Below are 15,419 nucleotides of genomic sequence, written 5' to 3'. Positions count from 1 at the left end.
CCTGTGGTCAACATACCATCCTCTATTACTACCACCCTATGTGTCACAAAACCAAGCATTTAATAATATAATGTTGATGTAAAATGATAATACATTTGTAAATGTAATAACAAAACAGAGGTACAGTATTTGGAGATGGGGTAGCCTAGACAATACAGAGGGAACAATGTATTATAACTGACAGGAAAAAACACTGTATAGACAACACCATTCAACAATAAAAAGCTAAATATTAAATCATAACAGGTGCAAACACATGATGTATATTGTATTTTTCATGTACACAGTCAAAGGGGGAAAATAAACAACTTCATATCCACAACATACATACATTAAAATCAAGGGGACACCATAGATCATATCAGAATGTGTATGTTTTTTGTTCACAAAAATACTTACATAACCACAACCATTCCATGATATGCATTCTTAATTTGTAGGCTACTCGTGTGAATCCAAGCAGAACACAAACATATTTATTTAAAACAAATGGAACAAGCAAAGAGGAACAGAAAATTTGTGTGGTTGTAGGGCATGCATGTTCCTCATACCTCAGAAATCATTGGACATTGACTGATGTGCAGCCAGGACATGGTGGCTCTGGCTGGGGGTCTGACAGTCATCCATGTCATCATCCTGGTCACAACCATCCTGCCCGTCCTGTGAGTAACTGTACTTCATCATCAGTATATTCCTGTGGCTGGAGGGTGTGGCCTGGTGGGACTGGGAGAGAGGCATGTCTGACATAATGGCTGCGTCCCGCACACTCAGGTTACTTTGGCTTCCCCTGATGCTGGATACCTGGGAGTGGGCTCCGCCGCAGTGGTGGTCACGAATGCATTTGGACGAAGACCGTGTGAGTTTGTGAAACTTATCAAAGTCCTCGGCCATAGCCATTTCGCTCATGTGGTCGGCAGAGGCTGCCCTCCGCAGAGTGCACAGTTCATAATGTGGCGGCTCAAAGGCCTCATGGAGCAATGTGGGGTCAAAGTCATCCCTCCTGATGATGTATTTTTTGCGTGGCTGTTTAACTTGAATGATACTTGCCACAATGAGAAGGACAACCACCAGACCACAGGTGACTAGAATGATTGTGACATTGGTGTGGTCAATATTGTCTAAGATGCTGGCTTTCCTCTTCTCTGTGGACAGTAAATATTACATACAATCAAGTTTTCTATTTTGGCGGCTAGGTTTGAATTGTGATGAATAGTGTGATGAAAGTTACATTTAGATTTATCAACATTACATTTAGAATGCACCATTAACTTGTACTTTTGTCATACAGGTTAACCTAAAACATTAACAGTAGTTCATATTTGTCAGCTCTATACCCAAATGGAACAGGTGTTTCACCTTTGCAGTTGTTCTCGTCCCAGGGGTAGACACAGTTCTGGATCCCGTTGCACACTAAGCTGGTGTTGATACACATGTTGCTATGGCAAAAGAAAGCCTCCGCTTCACATGGAGCTGAAAACAAGGGGAAGATAGCTTTACTCCCTAAACATTAAATAGAGTTTTAAACTAATGAATTAGATTAAAAAGCAAACAATAAGGCACACTGCCACAACAAACTTCAACAAATGCCAACAAACAGACACCTATATGCAGTTGTTTTTTTTGTCAGTGTTTATTGGTGTTTGATGGGGTTTAATGTGGCAGTGTGCAAGTCGCTTTAGATCACGTTTGGTCCAGGAGTGTTGTTACTACACTGTAAAAAAAAAATCTAGTTGTTTCAACTAATTATTATTAAGTAACTGGTTCCACAGTTACTCAACTTTTCAGTCAAAGTGTTACCTGAACTTAACATTTTTAGTTGGCCCAAACTTAGCTCCAACTCCAGTCAATTTAATGAAAGTGATCTGTTTGCTTAACTTGTCTCATATATTCATTCAAGTAGAAGTTATTATTTGGGCATCTTAACTAAGAAAGGCTATGCAACTGATTACACACACAGTGCTTTTAACATACAATGTTTTCAATTTATATATTTGAGAGACATGATTACATTGTGCACATTCATTTATACAGTAATTATTATTCAACAAGCTTGCCTGGGATTTGAACTCACAACATTTGGGTTCACAGCATACTGATCTTCCTGCTACGCCAACATGTCTGTGTCAATTATCAGTTAATCTGACTATTCTCTCATCATTGATTTGATTGACTTATGTCAGCATTTAGGGTTTTCTGTATACAGTAGTTGTCTAATGTTGGTGTGGCATATTACTCAGTTTTAATGTTACTCCTTAATCACTGTGATAAATAAAATGGTTTTATTTGAGTGTACTTTTAACAGAGCAGAGATTTACTTTGAGCTGCAAAGTGTAGCAATACAGGTCAAATCAATCATTGACACAGGCATAGTAGGACGATCAGTATTCCCTAAACCAAGAGGTTGTCAGTTCAAATCGCAGGTCAAATGAACACATCTTGAATAATAATTACCATATAAATGAACATGGACAATGTAATCATGTATTTCAATATGTATCAAATGTGTAAGTTGAAAATATTGTATGTAAAAAGCACCGTGTGTGTGTAACTGGTTCCACAGACTTTTTTGTTGTTGATGAAGATGCCCATATAATAATTTCTGGTTGAATGAACATATGAGACAAGTTGAGCAAAGACATAATTTTAAATTGTGTAACGTCCTGACCAGAGTTCTTATGTGTTTTGCTTGTTTAGTGTTGGTCAGGACGTGAGCTGGGTGGGAATTCTATGTTGTGTGTCTAGTGCGTCTGTTTCTGTGTTCAGCCTAATATAGTTCTCAATCAGAGACAGCTGTCAATCGTTGTCCCTGATTGAGAATCATATATAGGTGGCTTGTTTTGTGTTGGGGATTGTGGGTGGTTGTTTCCTGTCTTTGTGTTTTGTCTGCACCAGAAAGGACTGTATCGGTTTGCCACATTTGTTATTTTGTTTTGTATCGTGTTCACTGTTTATTTGTCGCATTAAACATGTTGAGCACTGGCTACGCTGCGTGTTGGTCTGATCCCTGTTTCACCCCCTCTTCTAGTGAAGAGAGGGAAGGCTGCCGTTACAGAACCACCCACCAATCTCGGACCAAGCAGCGTAGCAACGGGCAGCAGCTGCAGCAGCAGCAGCAGCGGGACCAGGAGAAATGGACTTGGGAGGACGTATTGGACGGAAAGGGTTGCTACACATGGGAGGAGATCCTGGCTGGTAAGGATCACCTTCCATGGGAACAGGTGGAGGCAGCTAGGAGAGCGAAAGTAGCTGAGAAGGGGAACCGGTGTTATGAGGGAACACGGCTGGCCAGGAAGCCCGAGAAGAAATCCCAAAAATTTATTGGGGGAGGGCTAAAGGGTAGTGTGGCGAAGTCAGGTAGGAGACCTGCGCCCACATCCCATGCTTACCGTGGAGAGCGGGAGTACGGGCAGACACCGTGTTATGCGGAAGAGCGCACGGTGTCTCCGGTACGTGTGCATAGCCCGGTGCGGGGTATTCCACCTCCCCTAGATTGAGCATTGAGCCAAGTGCCATGAAGCCGGCTCTACATATCTGGCCTCCAGTACGTCTCCTCGGGCCGGTGTACATGGCACCAACCTTACGCATGGTGTCCCCGGTTCGCCAACACAGCCCAGTGCGGGTTATTCCACCTCCCCGCACTGGGCGGGCTACAGGGAGCATTCAACCAGGTAAGGTTGGGCAGGCTCGGTGCTCAAGGGAGCCAGTACGCCTGCACGGTCCGGGATATCCGGCGCCACCTTCCCGCCCAAGCCCATTTCCTCCAGTTCCAGCACCCCGCACTCGCCTTATGGTGCGTGGCCCCAGCCCAGTACCACCAGTGCCTACACCACGCACCAGCTGCGTGTTGGTCTGATCCCTGTTTGATCCCTGAAGGCTGCCGTTACAAATAGACTGAATTGTTGCCTAAGTTGGAGCTAAGTTTGGGCTAACTAAAGAATGTAAGTTCAGTTAATACTTTGATTGAAAAGTTGAGTCAACTAAAAACGGTTGTGGAACCAGTTACTTAATAATAATTAGTTGAAACAACTATATATTTTTTTACAGTGATACAATAACCCAGTAAAGGGGACCCTGTATTCCCTGCGACTGCCTCTCCTTACAAACTAATTGGAACATTTCAAACAACGTGTCAACAATTAAACATAGCAGTAGATGGAGTGGAAATTGTATCGAATTAATTCACTAACGCTCTAGGAAGGTTGTGAAAAGCATCCGGAAGCGGCTTTTTCGGCTGCCCTGATCAGCCCACATTCGTATGACCCCCACCGAGGTAACCAACATGACATCGTTGGCAACTGTGCTGCAGAACTTGTTCTTCAGGTGCTCCACTGAGCTACTCCCGTCGTACACAGCCACAAAGTTACGTTTGCACTCATTGGAGTTGTGCATCTCATATTCCAAAAATCGCAAATAGATCTGCAAAAAAAATTCAAATAACAGTGTGAAACAACAGGTTTCCAACCAAATGAGAACTTGACTTGTGTATCTTTTGTATAGCATGTTTTCCAGAAGACTAATGGAGAATGTGAGTGAGAGATATTGCAAATATGAAGAAGAAAAACACAGAAGAACTGTACTGACCCTTCCTTTTGGTGGCGCTCGAATGAACCACCTACAGTCCACAGCCTCTGTCTGCAAGGCTTTGCCATCTTTGAGTATTGCTGCAGAATCAATGATCCCATCTGATCCACCCAGATCAAATTCGCAAACTGTAGTATAGGAGAGTCCATTGCACAGTGTGTTAGTTACACAACAGTTTGCTGTTACAATATACAGTATGAGGCTTATATATGTTTACATAGGTGATATAAGAAGAACCGTGTACCTACAAGGCAGAGGCGGTAGGACACCCATGTCTTTAAATTCAGGATCTGAAAAGAGAGCACACAACAGTGAACCTATTGTATACCTTTTCTGCCATTTCACAAAATACATGTTCTGTGTCTGAAAGGATAAGGGCCAGCAATGCATATTCTTGACTGTGTGAACTCTGTCCTTAGTTTAATCCATTCTGCAATCATCCACTTGTCCTTCATAAAAAAATGTTGAGACAAAGAACAGGACTTCTATCCTAAAGCTTCACCATTATGATTTGTAGGTGGATTAATAATCCTTGGACCAGCTTTATACAGATTAGGCTGCACAAGCAATGAGAACCAATTGATAAAATGGGACTTCCAAAATGTTTTCAAGATAAAATCTAAAAAGATGAAGTTGAGGGAGAAACCAGTTTTCGAAATATTAATATAAATATAAAACAGTTATATTTAGAGGCAGATCTTTGTAATATCACCATGGCTGCAAGGAGGAGACAGCTGAACTATTTAAAAACTAACCTCATCCATGAATCCTTATTAATCCTCTTGTTTCTTACCTCTGTATCATGGATTATTCACTGTGTGTGTGTGTGTGTGTGTGTGTGTGTGTGTGTGTGTGTGTGTGTGTGTCAGAAGAAAAATATATTTAAAAAATATGAAAATATATTAAACATATGTAAATCTTGCTTTTCTATCCAGTTTAAAACAAATATTTACTGCAAACACTTACGCTTATGTAACAGTGTAGTAATAAGATGATGATCGGTCAATGAATTATCCTGCCACTGATGAGAGGAATTAGAAGAGATTAGCATTTGGCACTAAAGGATTCATTACTTCTGAGGTAAACACTGGGAAATCAGCTTGTACTTCTCTACCAACGCAGGCCTGGGAAGGCTTTCTATTGGCTAGAGTATTGTTGCATGGATGCTTTTTTTATGGATACTTTTTGTTGTATTAGTCCTGCAACATGTACCCTCACACTCACTCACTCCTCAAAATGTGCCACTGTGTTTCAGGGAGAGATTATATGGGAATCAATTTATATCTATTTATATCAATCTATATTCATCTTTTGACACTGAAGTATCACATCGGAACTTGTGGATGAGCCCCTCACTTCAAGTCTTGACTCCAATGGAGGGCAGGCAGTGATATCGAATAACCATGTCTACTGGCAATGTCAAAACCTTCACAAGAATGTGAGGTTACTGAGACACATTTTTGAAAGATTGATCTGATGAATGGCTTTGATTGGGAGAGAGGGAAACAAGGAAGCAGATTAATCTTTCCTCCCAACGTAAGTGCCCTATAAATTCTGCCAGTAATAAATTGTCAGCTGCATGGGTATCCCTTAAGCCGAGGCTCAGAGCTGACAAGCTGTACTCCCCTGAAGACAAGCTTTCATTAACTGGGCTGGGTGAAGGAGGAGATAACCCCCCCTCCCCAGTTGCAGCATGTGTGCCTGCACTACAAATGCAGCAGCTGATATGGACACACACAGCAGTAAACACCACACCAGTCTCCTGTAGCTCAGTCACTGAGCTGTGACTGGTAAATTGTTTTGGCTGAAGTTCTCTGCATTAACTGGATGTGTACAACTTTATGTCAATATTGTGTCTGTGTGTCACCATGTGTGCCTGGGTGAGACAAACAGTTAGCCTGTCGGAGTCACACATTCAGCAACAACCTCAGAATAACACTGCAAATATTGAAACGGTTAAAGCAAATCAATGTATTTGAAATGATATTACCTTGAGTGAAGTTATAGCGTGCTGAAAATCCAATTGCCTCCAGTTCGCCGTCTGCAACAAACTTTATATGCAGGTATCGCCCACTTGATTTAATATACAAAGGGCTTTCCTGGCCACAGTATCGACCAATTAAAGTGGAGAAGGAAAAGGGCCCATCGCGGACTTCAATGTGGTCAAATTTACATTCCCATGAAGGCTCAATTGAATACTTCTCATCAAAGAAGAGGTCAATGCATTGTCTTGGTGAAGCTGAGAGAACACAGTGGGGAAATGTAAGAAAAAGAAACACAATAAATAAATAAAAAACATTTACTGGTTGAGATGGTGTTTATGTCTTACCTTCAATGATATAAATACATGTTCGCTCTGGTGGGTACTTTTGGGGGTAGTTGGGGGAGGTGAACAGGCCTCCCTCAGCCTCCTTTATCCAGGTGCCACATTGGCCTATTGGAGTCACCCCTGAATTGTTTGTCACTGAAGAACAAGATTAATGTTCAGGTGCCAATCATACAGAACTATTATACCATCCAGCTTTGTCTGACATTAAAAATTTATCAAATGTATTGTTATTGATCTGGTGTTTCATGGTCTTCTTCATTACACAGACATTACTTTTCCCAGTTAGGTAGATTCCAACATAACAGGGAAATAAATAACTCTACACACAGTGTATATTTCAGTGTTACCTGCTTTTTTTCCCGGTGTACCAGACAATCCAAGAGTGATTAGACTTGCAACTACTGCTGTAAAAATAAAAGGAAATGAAAGTTAGAAAAAAATACCCAGAAAACAATTGTCAATGGAAATTGTGTTTGTGTATGTTACTAAACCACAAAATAAAATGATGTTCCACAAAATCCAGAAATGACCATTTCGTTTCATAGCATAATGCATTCACATGTAGCGTTTTTTTTAAAGAGTCATTGCTGGAAAGTTCAATGGCAAGCATTGATTTAACTTTATGCTGTTGACCATCTAACTACGCTTTTAAAGAGATCATGTGATACAAACAAAAGTAGACAAAATTTACCGAGAGGCAAGACAAATTTGTTCACCATGTCTAATCCTTGCTGTTTTCAAACACAAATATTTCCAAAACGAAATGAACGAATCATTATTCCGTACAACGGGAAAATTCAATCATCATATCCACGATATCCCTATTTTATCTCAGTGTAAACAAAACACAAATACAAATTTACGAGAGGAAAAGCAGTCTCAATCCATCCGCTGCTGCTGTGACAGACAGATCTGAACGTTCTCCTGAGTCCTGATTTCCATCCAAGCGCAGCGGCGATAATCCGACCGACAGCAACCTTCAATGAGTATAGTATCCTTGACAGTTGACATCGTGCCAATTTCCCGTATTATATCTGCCACATGCCGGTGTACATCATCATAGGTCTCTGTGCTTGTGGTATTTATTTCCCGTGGACGTTCTGCATAAATACTTGGTCTGGACACTTCAAGCCAGACACTTCAAGCCACCTTAATCTCAAATATATAGGATATTCAATTCTGGTAGTACTGTAATAACTAGTTAATAAACTATAATGATGTTGTTTTATTAAGGAACCGCAATTCAGCTTCAACTCAAGCTAAACTTATTTTTTTTATTTTGTGGCTCCTGTGTGGCTCCTGTGTGGCGCAGCGGTCTAAGGCACTGCATCTCAGTGCTAGAGACGTTACTAAAGACCCTGGTTCGATTCCAGGCTGTATCACAACCGGCCGTGATTGGGAGTCCCATAGGGCAGCGCACAATTGGCCCAGCGTCACCTGGGTTAGGGTTTGGCTGGGGAAGGCCATCATTGTAAATAAAAATTAGTTCTTAACTGACTTGTCTAGTTAAATAAAGGTTAAATAAAATAAAATAATAAGATATTAGAGATGAATTGGGGACAGGGTTTGGGTCAATTCGGAATTTCAATTAAATCCAGGAATTAAAATTCGAATTTGAATTGTTCACACCCCACACACAGGAAGCAGTATTGAATTTGAATTAAAAGAAGTAGAATTGAATTGAATCTTATCAAAGAAATTCCTCTGAGACATGAAACGTACACTAGATACACTCTCACGAAAATGGATGGCTCATACAGACAGTGAGTCATGTTGCTGTGGCTTACTATATAAAGCAGGCAGATGGGCATCGAGGCATTCAGTTACTGTATATTGAACATTATAATGGGCAAAATGAGTGACCTAAGCATCTTTGAGCCTGGTATGATTGTCGGTGCCAGGCACGCCAGATTCAGTAACTCAGAAACTGCCGCCCTCCTAGGCAATTTTTAGATTCTTGTCATGGATGGGCTATTGCCACACCACTCTGATCAGCTAAAAACAAGAAGAAACGGCTCCAGTGGGCACGCGATAACCAGTGGAAAAAAATGATCTGGAACATGATATCGAGTTCAGCTTACTTGAGGGGCCTGCGCAGTTCCCCGACCTTAACCCAATAGAGCATGTTTGGGATGAGATGGAACGGGCTGTTCACAACAGGAATGGACCGCCGTCCAATCTGCAGCAGCTGCGTGATGCCATCGTGTCAGCATGGACCAACATCCATGTGGAACGTTTAAGACTCCTTGTAAAATTACCCTGAAGAATTCAGGCTGTTCTGAAGGCAAAGGGGGTCCGACCCGGTTCTAGATGGGTGTACCTAATAAACTGGCCCGGTGAGTATATACTGTAGCTATATGAGTCTCATTCCTTTGACATATATTTAGCCAAAAGTATCTGCCACCTCATAGTTAAAAAAAACATACAATTTCAAATATTAGCTTGATTATAACTCAAAGATGTCAAACAGTTTTTTGTTGGTATTTTTGGAATTAGATGTTATGTTGTTCCATTCCATTCTGGAGTGTTTGATCTAATGCATTCTTGGATATATATTTTTTGTTTAATATTTAAAAACATTATTATATTATAGAATTATTATAGAAAACCTAAAAAATTATCTAACAATATTTACCACACCACTATAATTACTTGAAATACGTTTAAATGTTTCAAGAAAATTGAAAAAATAGTATTGCTTACCGTACATTCATTATATACAAAATAAACATTTGCTTAATGATTTATGGAAGAAATTATCCATTTGACTTTCAATGAATTTCATCAAATTAAATTCTACTTCTTTCATTCATATTCAATTCAACTTCTGCTTCCTGCAGGGTGTGGCCAATTCAAATTCAAGAAATTGAATTGGCATTTTAGACGCAACTTAAAATCAACCCCAATTGGGGATCATTGTTATGATAGGCAGCAGGGAAGCTAGAATAAGGCTTGATGCAATTAACAAAAGTTTACTTGGCAATGGGTCTCAGAAAACAGATGGGAGGAGGGTTCATCCAGTCTCAAATGAACTTTGGCAACCTCTGTCTGAAGCCTTTCCCATATGAGTAGAAGGTAACCGTGGGTCCATACAGGAAGCAAGATCATAATACTGGATAATGCTGCATATTAAACTTCACTATGATGAGAAAAACGCAAATGAAAGGAATCATCCAAACAACATGAACAAAGTATCAAACAGATGCAGACAGAGGAGGGTGGGGAGCTGCAGTAATATGTTCAGCTGTCCTCTTGCCAGAATTGCATTTCATTCCTTAAGGCCAGGTGTCCCAGGTGTGAAATGATTATGGGCAATAGGGTGTGTTGAACAGGGTTTGCTGACACAACAGTCAGTTCGCTGTGTGGAAATAACATCTCATATTATACGCACGTTTTTTAAATCTGCAATCCATGCAAAAATAAAGACAGTCCTATAAACTCAACCTGAACTCACTATACAGTATGTAGTATTTTGTCTCTTTGCCATGCCTTTTATCTGTGAAAAAAACCCATGCATTTCTGTTGAATGTTTTTGACTGCCATATGGGATGAAGAAATAAAGTAAAAGTAAAGTATTTTGAATTCCATAAAGGTTTCAGAAAATGTATATTTAAACAGATCCATATCATTCAATATTTCTGAGGAAAAAGATGAGCTTGAGTTTCTCATATAAGTATTGCAAACACGTATTTCATTCACATTGCCTCAATGTTGCAAAGCTGGATTACTTCTCACTCTTCCAGACCAAAGAGAAATCAACTCCCTTGATTTTCTACAGAAGGGAGACAAATCTGACAATACAATCCATCTGGCTTTAGTTTCTGTGAGGCAGATTGTTGTTATTCAGAGTTTTATCAGGACAATGAACAGGTCTTAATTTTTTTGCACACTCAGAATAGCAAAATCTGAATTCATGATGACACAGAGGAATTGAGTCAGTCACTGACTGTGTCCATTCCCCAAACGCACTCACCAGTCACATTATAATGGCAATGCCACTTTCTTACCATGAAACATGTATGAATGTTGAACAAGGTTTATATTTCTCTATGAATGTTTCTTTTTAAGTATTATGTAACTAATAAGAAGGCATTATACTGTATCGGTCTCGTGAGACCACATGCACATAGCTATCCATATGCACAGACTAGCTAGTCTGAGACCGCTGTGGACACAGTCAGTATCAAATCTGTAATTACACAATATCTGCACGGAGCCATAAGCAATTGTGCCATGCTTGGAATATCAAGGCAAGTTTTAGCTGCAGTTTGGATGAGCTGCACCCAAGTGTGGTGTGTAGTCTATGTTCAGGAGTCCCTAAATTCTACCCACTAAACAATCATTCTGATGTAGCTTTGCATACAAAACATAGTATTTTGACAGATTTAGACACATGATTATTATGGAGATGATCCAAAACCGGAGATTAAAGTCTTTAGTTCAAATAGACTTAATAGAGATTTGAGAAGAAAACAGTTATCATCAGACATACCATCTGTTCCAATATGGTAAGCAATAATGTTAAGTACAAAAAGTAGGTCATATTGACTGTAAAATGTTGTCAATATGACCCTGGGTGTGATTTAACAGAGAACAGTCTACATTGGGCTTTCCATGAATATCAGAATACCATCTACCGGCAACTCTCCTTTTCTTTCATTTGACCTATTTTATATAGACAGATACAGGCAGGCATACGTGCTCATTTAGCATTTGCCAACCAACCACTTGATGGTGCAATTGTAACTCATATCACAGCCTTGACACTGCACTATACATATACTGTGTGTGAGGGAGTCAGTGAGTGACTGAGTGAGTGAGGGAGGCAGGGAGGGAGTGAAAGAGCGAGAGAGAGAAAGAAAGAAAGAAAGAAAGAAAGAAAGAAAGAAAGAAAGAAAGAAAGAAAGAAAGAGAGATAGAGCAGGTTTGAAGGAGGACTGATTGTCACAAAACTGATAAGCAGAGCAATCGCAAACCATAAACTGTGTTACAGTTTAGCAGACAATGTTTCTTCGATTTTGTACCATGATATCATTGGTCCTCCTAGGATTTGGCGTTGCTCTTTCGCTGGGACAGAATTACACAGAACCTCTTGTTTTGGAGGGAAAGTGTCTGGTGGTTTGTGATGCGAACCCGTCTGCAGAGGGAGCGTTGACCTCATCCTTCGGGATATCTGTCCGGGCAAGCGGTGCTAAAGTGGCTTTCTCTGCACTCAGGGGAACGAACCACGAACCTTCTGATATGAGCAATACGTCTCCAACCATCTACTTTGACCAGGTTCGAGATTATTTATGTCTTTCATGATTTGTGTCTTTTCATAGGCTAATATTGACAATGTATGTTTGTGCTCTTTAGGACGTTTGATGTTTTTCTCATTGCAGGTATTAGTGAACATTGGCAACCATTTCAAGCTGCAAGCGAGTGTATTTCAAGCACCAAGAAGAGGCATTTACAGTTTTAGCTTCCATGTGGTGAAGGTTTACAACCGACAGACTATACAGGTAAGTGTATAGGGAGGTCTGTATTGTGATGCAATTGAATTGTGCTTTTCATGTCTTTATTATACCCATGGCATAACACTCTGCAGGTAAACTTGATGCACAACGAATATCCTATAATATCAGCTTTCGCCGGGGACCATGATGTCACTCGAGAGGCTGCGAGCAATTCAGTCCTTCTGCACCTGGAACGAGAGGACAAACTCTACTTGAAGCTTGAGAGGGGGGATCTAATGGGTGGATGGAGGTACTCAACGTTTTCTGGATTCTTGGTGTTTCCACTCTAATCACAACTCTCAAATCAAGTGACTCTTTTTTATTTTCTTCAAGGACGTTGGCCACCCATCTCTGGACTTAAATTATGAAGAAATGTATAACTGACTGTGAGATAAAGTAGGCTATTTTGGCAATTTATGACGAAATTATTCCGTGCTATGAGGTTGGGATTTGTATTGCTGAATGTGACTGATTGTTGGTATGATATTATATAAACTGCGAAGAGTAGCCTATTCAAGCGTTTGTCAGTTGCGCCCATTCAGTGGCTATCCATGGTCCTGAAACCGTAGACACACGGTAGCTGTCCGTTGAAACCACAAAACGCATCTCAAGCGTACAGAGCAAATAGGTGGCAATTGAGTGTTGGCTCTAGTGTCAACGTTGTTGCGGTAGTGCCATTGAAATATTATAATCAAATAACATTTTCCAAAGGTGTGCAAATGTAGGCTAGCTGGCATTTAGACGTATATTGCACATTGATACAGTGTTAATTTTGGCACTTTTTTAAAGGTTTAGTCTAGTCTTACTCACTTTGTAATAACATCCAAATCAGTTGTTAGCAGTTGTTAGCAGTTGTTATCGTAGGTGTAGCGAAATGCTTGTGCTAGTTCCGACAGTGCAACATTAAGTCACATTTGTGTCATTTGAATAATGATTAAGTCTGGTCATTGTCAAACAGTGCGCCATTTTAGTAAACTACATTCCCTTTAATTTCAGTCACATTTTAGTCACATCACATTTGTATTGTCTCATTAACCTATAGTAAACATAAACCACTGACTCCCATTTGCACAAACATACATAGCCTTGTCCTACCAACATATTTTTCTGCATAACATAACATCAAATTCCCCTTCCCAACAGCAGAAAAATGACAAACACATAAAGAATATATATGGATTATCTGGCCATGTAAATCATCTGGCCATTCCTAATTCAGCCTACATATAGGCAAAGTAGTATGGGTTGAACCTCTGTCACTGGGCCGCCTCAGTGACATTGTAATCAACGTTTCACAGACGTCGCAGCCACATTGGTGTCCAAAAGTAGAACGTGGGGTAATGACTTTGAACGGGAGCTAATTAATGTTTTGCCCAGTGATGCAGTCGAGTCACTAAAACTCAAGTCCGAATTGAGTCCCAAGTCCCCTGTGCTCGAGTCCAAGTCTGAGTCACCAATGTTGGTCGAGTAACGAATGGAGTCACCAGTCCCCATGACTGATGTCTGAGTCCCAGTGCTCAAGTCCTGGTCCAAGTGGTCAAGTCTGAGACAGTGGGTCCACATTAACTCCAAATAAAGTTATTTACCCAGTCAGATATAGTGTAGTGGCAAATAAAAATGTAGTCAATAAATTGCTTGCTATCCATTTTTTTTTTTTCTGTGCCACCAAATGTGTGCATATATGCTACTGGTAACGTTAATGTACATTGCAGACAGTCCCAGTCGGTATTCACGTAGTAGTAATAAAGAATTCCCTTGACCCACGACAACAAATTGGGTAAAACCAACATTCTTTCCTATTGACGCTTTGTATACAGAAATAACAAAACATGCCGAAAAGCTGCTGTGTTGTTTTATGTAGCCAGGTCAAAAGTCCTGACCTACGTTTCGTAATGCTCCCAAGTAGGGAAATAGAGCCTGTGAGAAGATTCATCTTTAGACATGTTGTACTTTTATTAAATGTCGTTTTGTAATTGACTAAAACAAGCAAACAATAAAATTGTATTTGAAAAAGGTCAAGTTTTTTCTGTGAGCTAATGGGGAAACCTAGGTAACCTGCTATTTTTTTCCACAGACAGGTTGTCCGCACAGTTATATCTAATAAGGAGTGGGTCTATATAAATCCCATGAATAGAGCCAACATCAATTATTCAACATGTCAGAGAGGCATGTTTGTTCTACATAGCATATTTCTGTCGGAGCTTTCAGAAAATGTGGTCCTGTTGAACCACTCCATGTTGTCAGCTATTCATAGGCGTCACCTCAGTCACTCGGTCGCTTCATTCGGTTATGAACGTTCTCAGGCCGCCCTCTATTGGTGGCGCCAGAATGGTGCCCTAAAGCCGTGGTAAACCCAGTCATTCTGGTTGAATGGTCTGGTCTGCAAGTAGAATAGTTTTAGAATGGCCTGCGACATGCTTTGTCAATGTAAAATGCGGTCGCTAATGCTGTTGCTTTGAATTTCATAAAGTAGCTTGTGTTTCTTAACCAGGCAAAGGGTAGTTAATTAACTAGAAGACTGGTGGTAACTGGTTAGCTACGGGGAAGCAAGAGTGTTTAAACCGAAGCAGAGCCTGAGCGCAACCTATATGCTTGTCTGCCCACACGCATTGCTTGCTCCCCTGCAGCTCACCAGCTGATGCAGGGTGTGGCAGCAGTCCTTCCCACTGCTGAACTGTGCTGCAAACTGCTAATATTACAGTTTTTTCCAACTGCTTACACACGTTTTCAAAACTGTCTCCTTTTTTCAAAACTCTACACACAATTCCCAAAACTGCACACACAAAATGCAAAATGCATCACATCTCCTTCAAAATGTAACACTGCATTCAAAATGCCATAAAAACATGTCAGAATGAAGCATTTGCATCAAATGGCAAACACTGCTTTCATAATAGTACATTTTTGGATATACCATGTAAACACTGTTGTTCTAAATCTAAAGCTCTTTGGTCTTTCATAGGCTTATATCTACATTTCAATACAATGTTCTACAGTGAAAGTAATCTGCTGAG

General features: G+C 40.4%; 2 protein-coding genes across 2 annotated transcripts; one reads left to right on the top strand and one right to left on the bottom strand.

The window, feature by feature from the left end:
• Positions 1-87: 87 nt before the first annotated feature.
• Positions 88-7,967, bottom strand: LOC129824073 (neuropilin and tolloid-like protein 1). The gene is made up of 9 exons (XM_055883375.1): positions 7,602-7,967; positions 7,258-7,314; positions 6,911-7,045; positions 6,572-6,820; positions 4,830-4,871; positions 4,582-4,709; positions 4,188-4,416; positions 1,357-1,470; positions 88-1,142 (listed from the first exon to the last, which is right to left on the bottom strand). Exons 1-9 carry the CDS (start codon positions 7,627-7,629, stop codon positions 553-555), a joined length of 1,572 nt encoding a protein of 523 aa, XP_055739350.1. The 5' UTR covers positions 7,630-7,967; the 3' UTR covers positions 88-552.
• Positions 7,968-11,709: 3,742 nt separating this feature from the next.
• LOC129824071 (cerebellin-2-like) lies at positions 11,710-14,419 on the top strand. Its single transcript, XM_055883370.1, has 3 exons — positions 11,710-12,187; positions 12,292-12,411; positions 12,498-14,419. The coding sequence occupies exons 1-3, from the start codon at positions 11,915-11,917 to the stop codon at positions 12,693-12,695; spliced, it is 591 nt and encodes a 196-aa protein (XP_055739345.1). The 5' UTR covers positions 11,710-11,914; the 3' UTR covers positions 12,696-14,419.
• Positions 14,420-15,419: the final 1,000 nt, after the last annotated feature.

The sequence above is a fragment of the Salvelinus fontinalis genome, chromosome 26 (assembly GCF_029448725.1).
Source record: "Salvelinus fontinalis isolate EN_2023a chromosome 26, ASM2944872v1, whole genome shotgun sequence".
Classification (NCBI taxonomy): domain Eukaryota; kingdom Metazoa; phylum Chordata; class Actinopteri; order Salmoniformes; family Salmonidae; genus Salvelinus; species Salvelinus fontinalis.
This window is presented reverse-complemented; position numbering and strand designations above follow the sequence as displayed.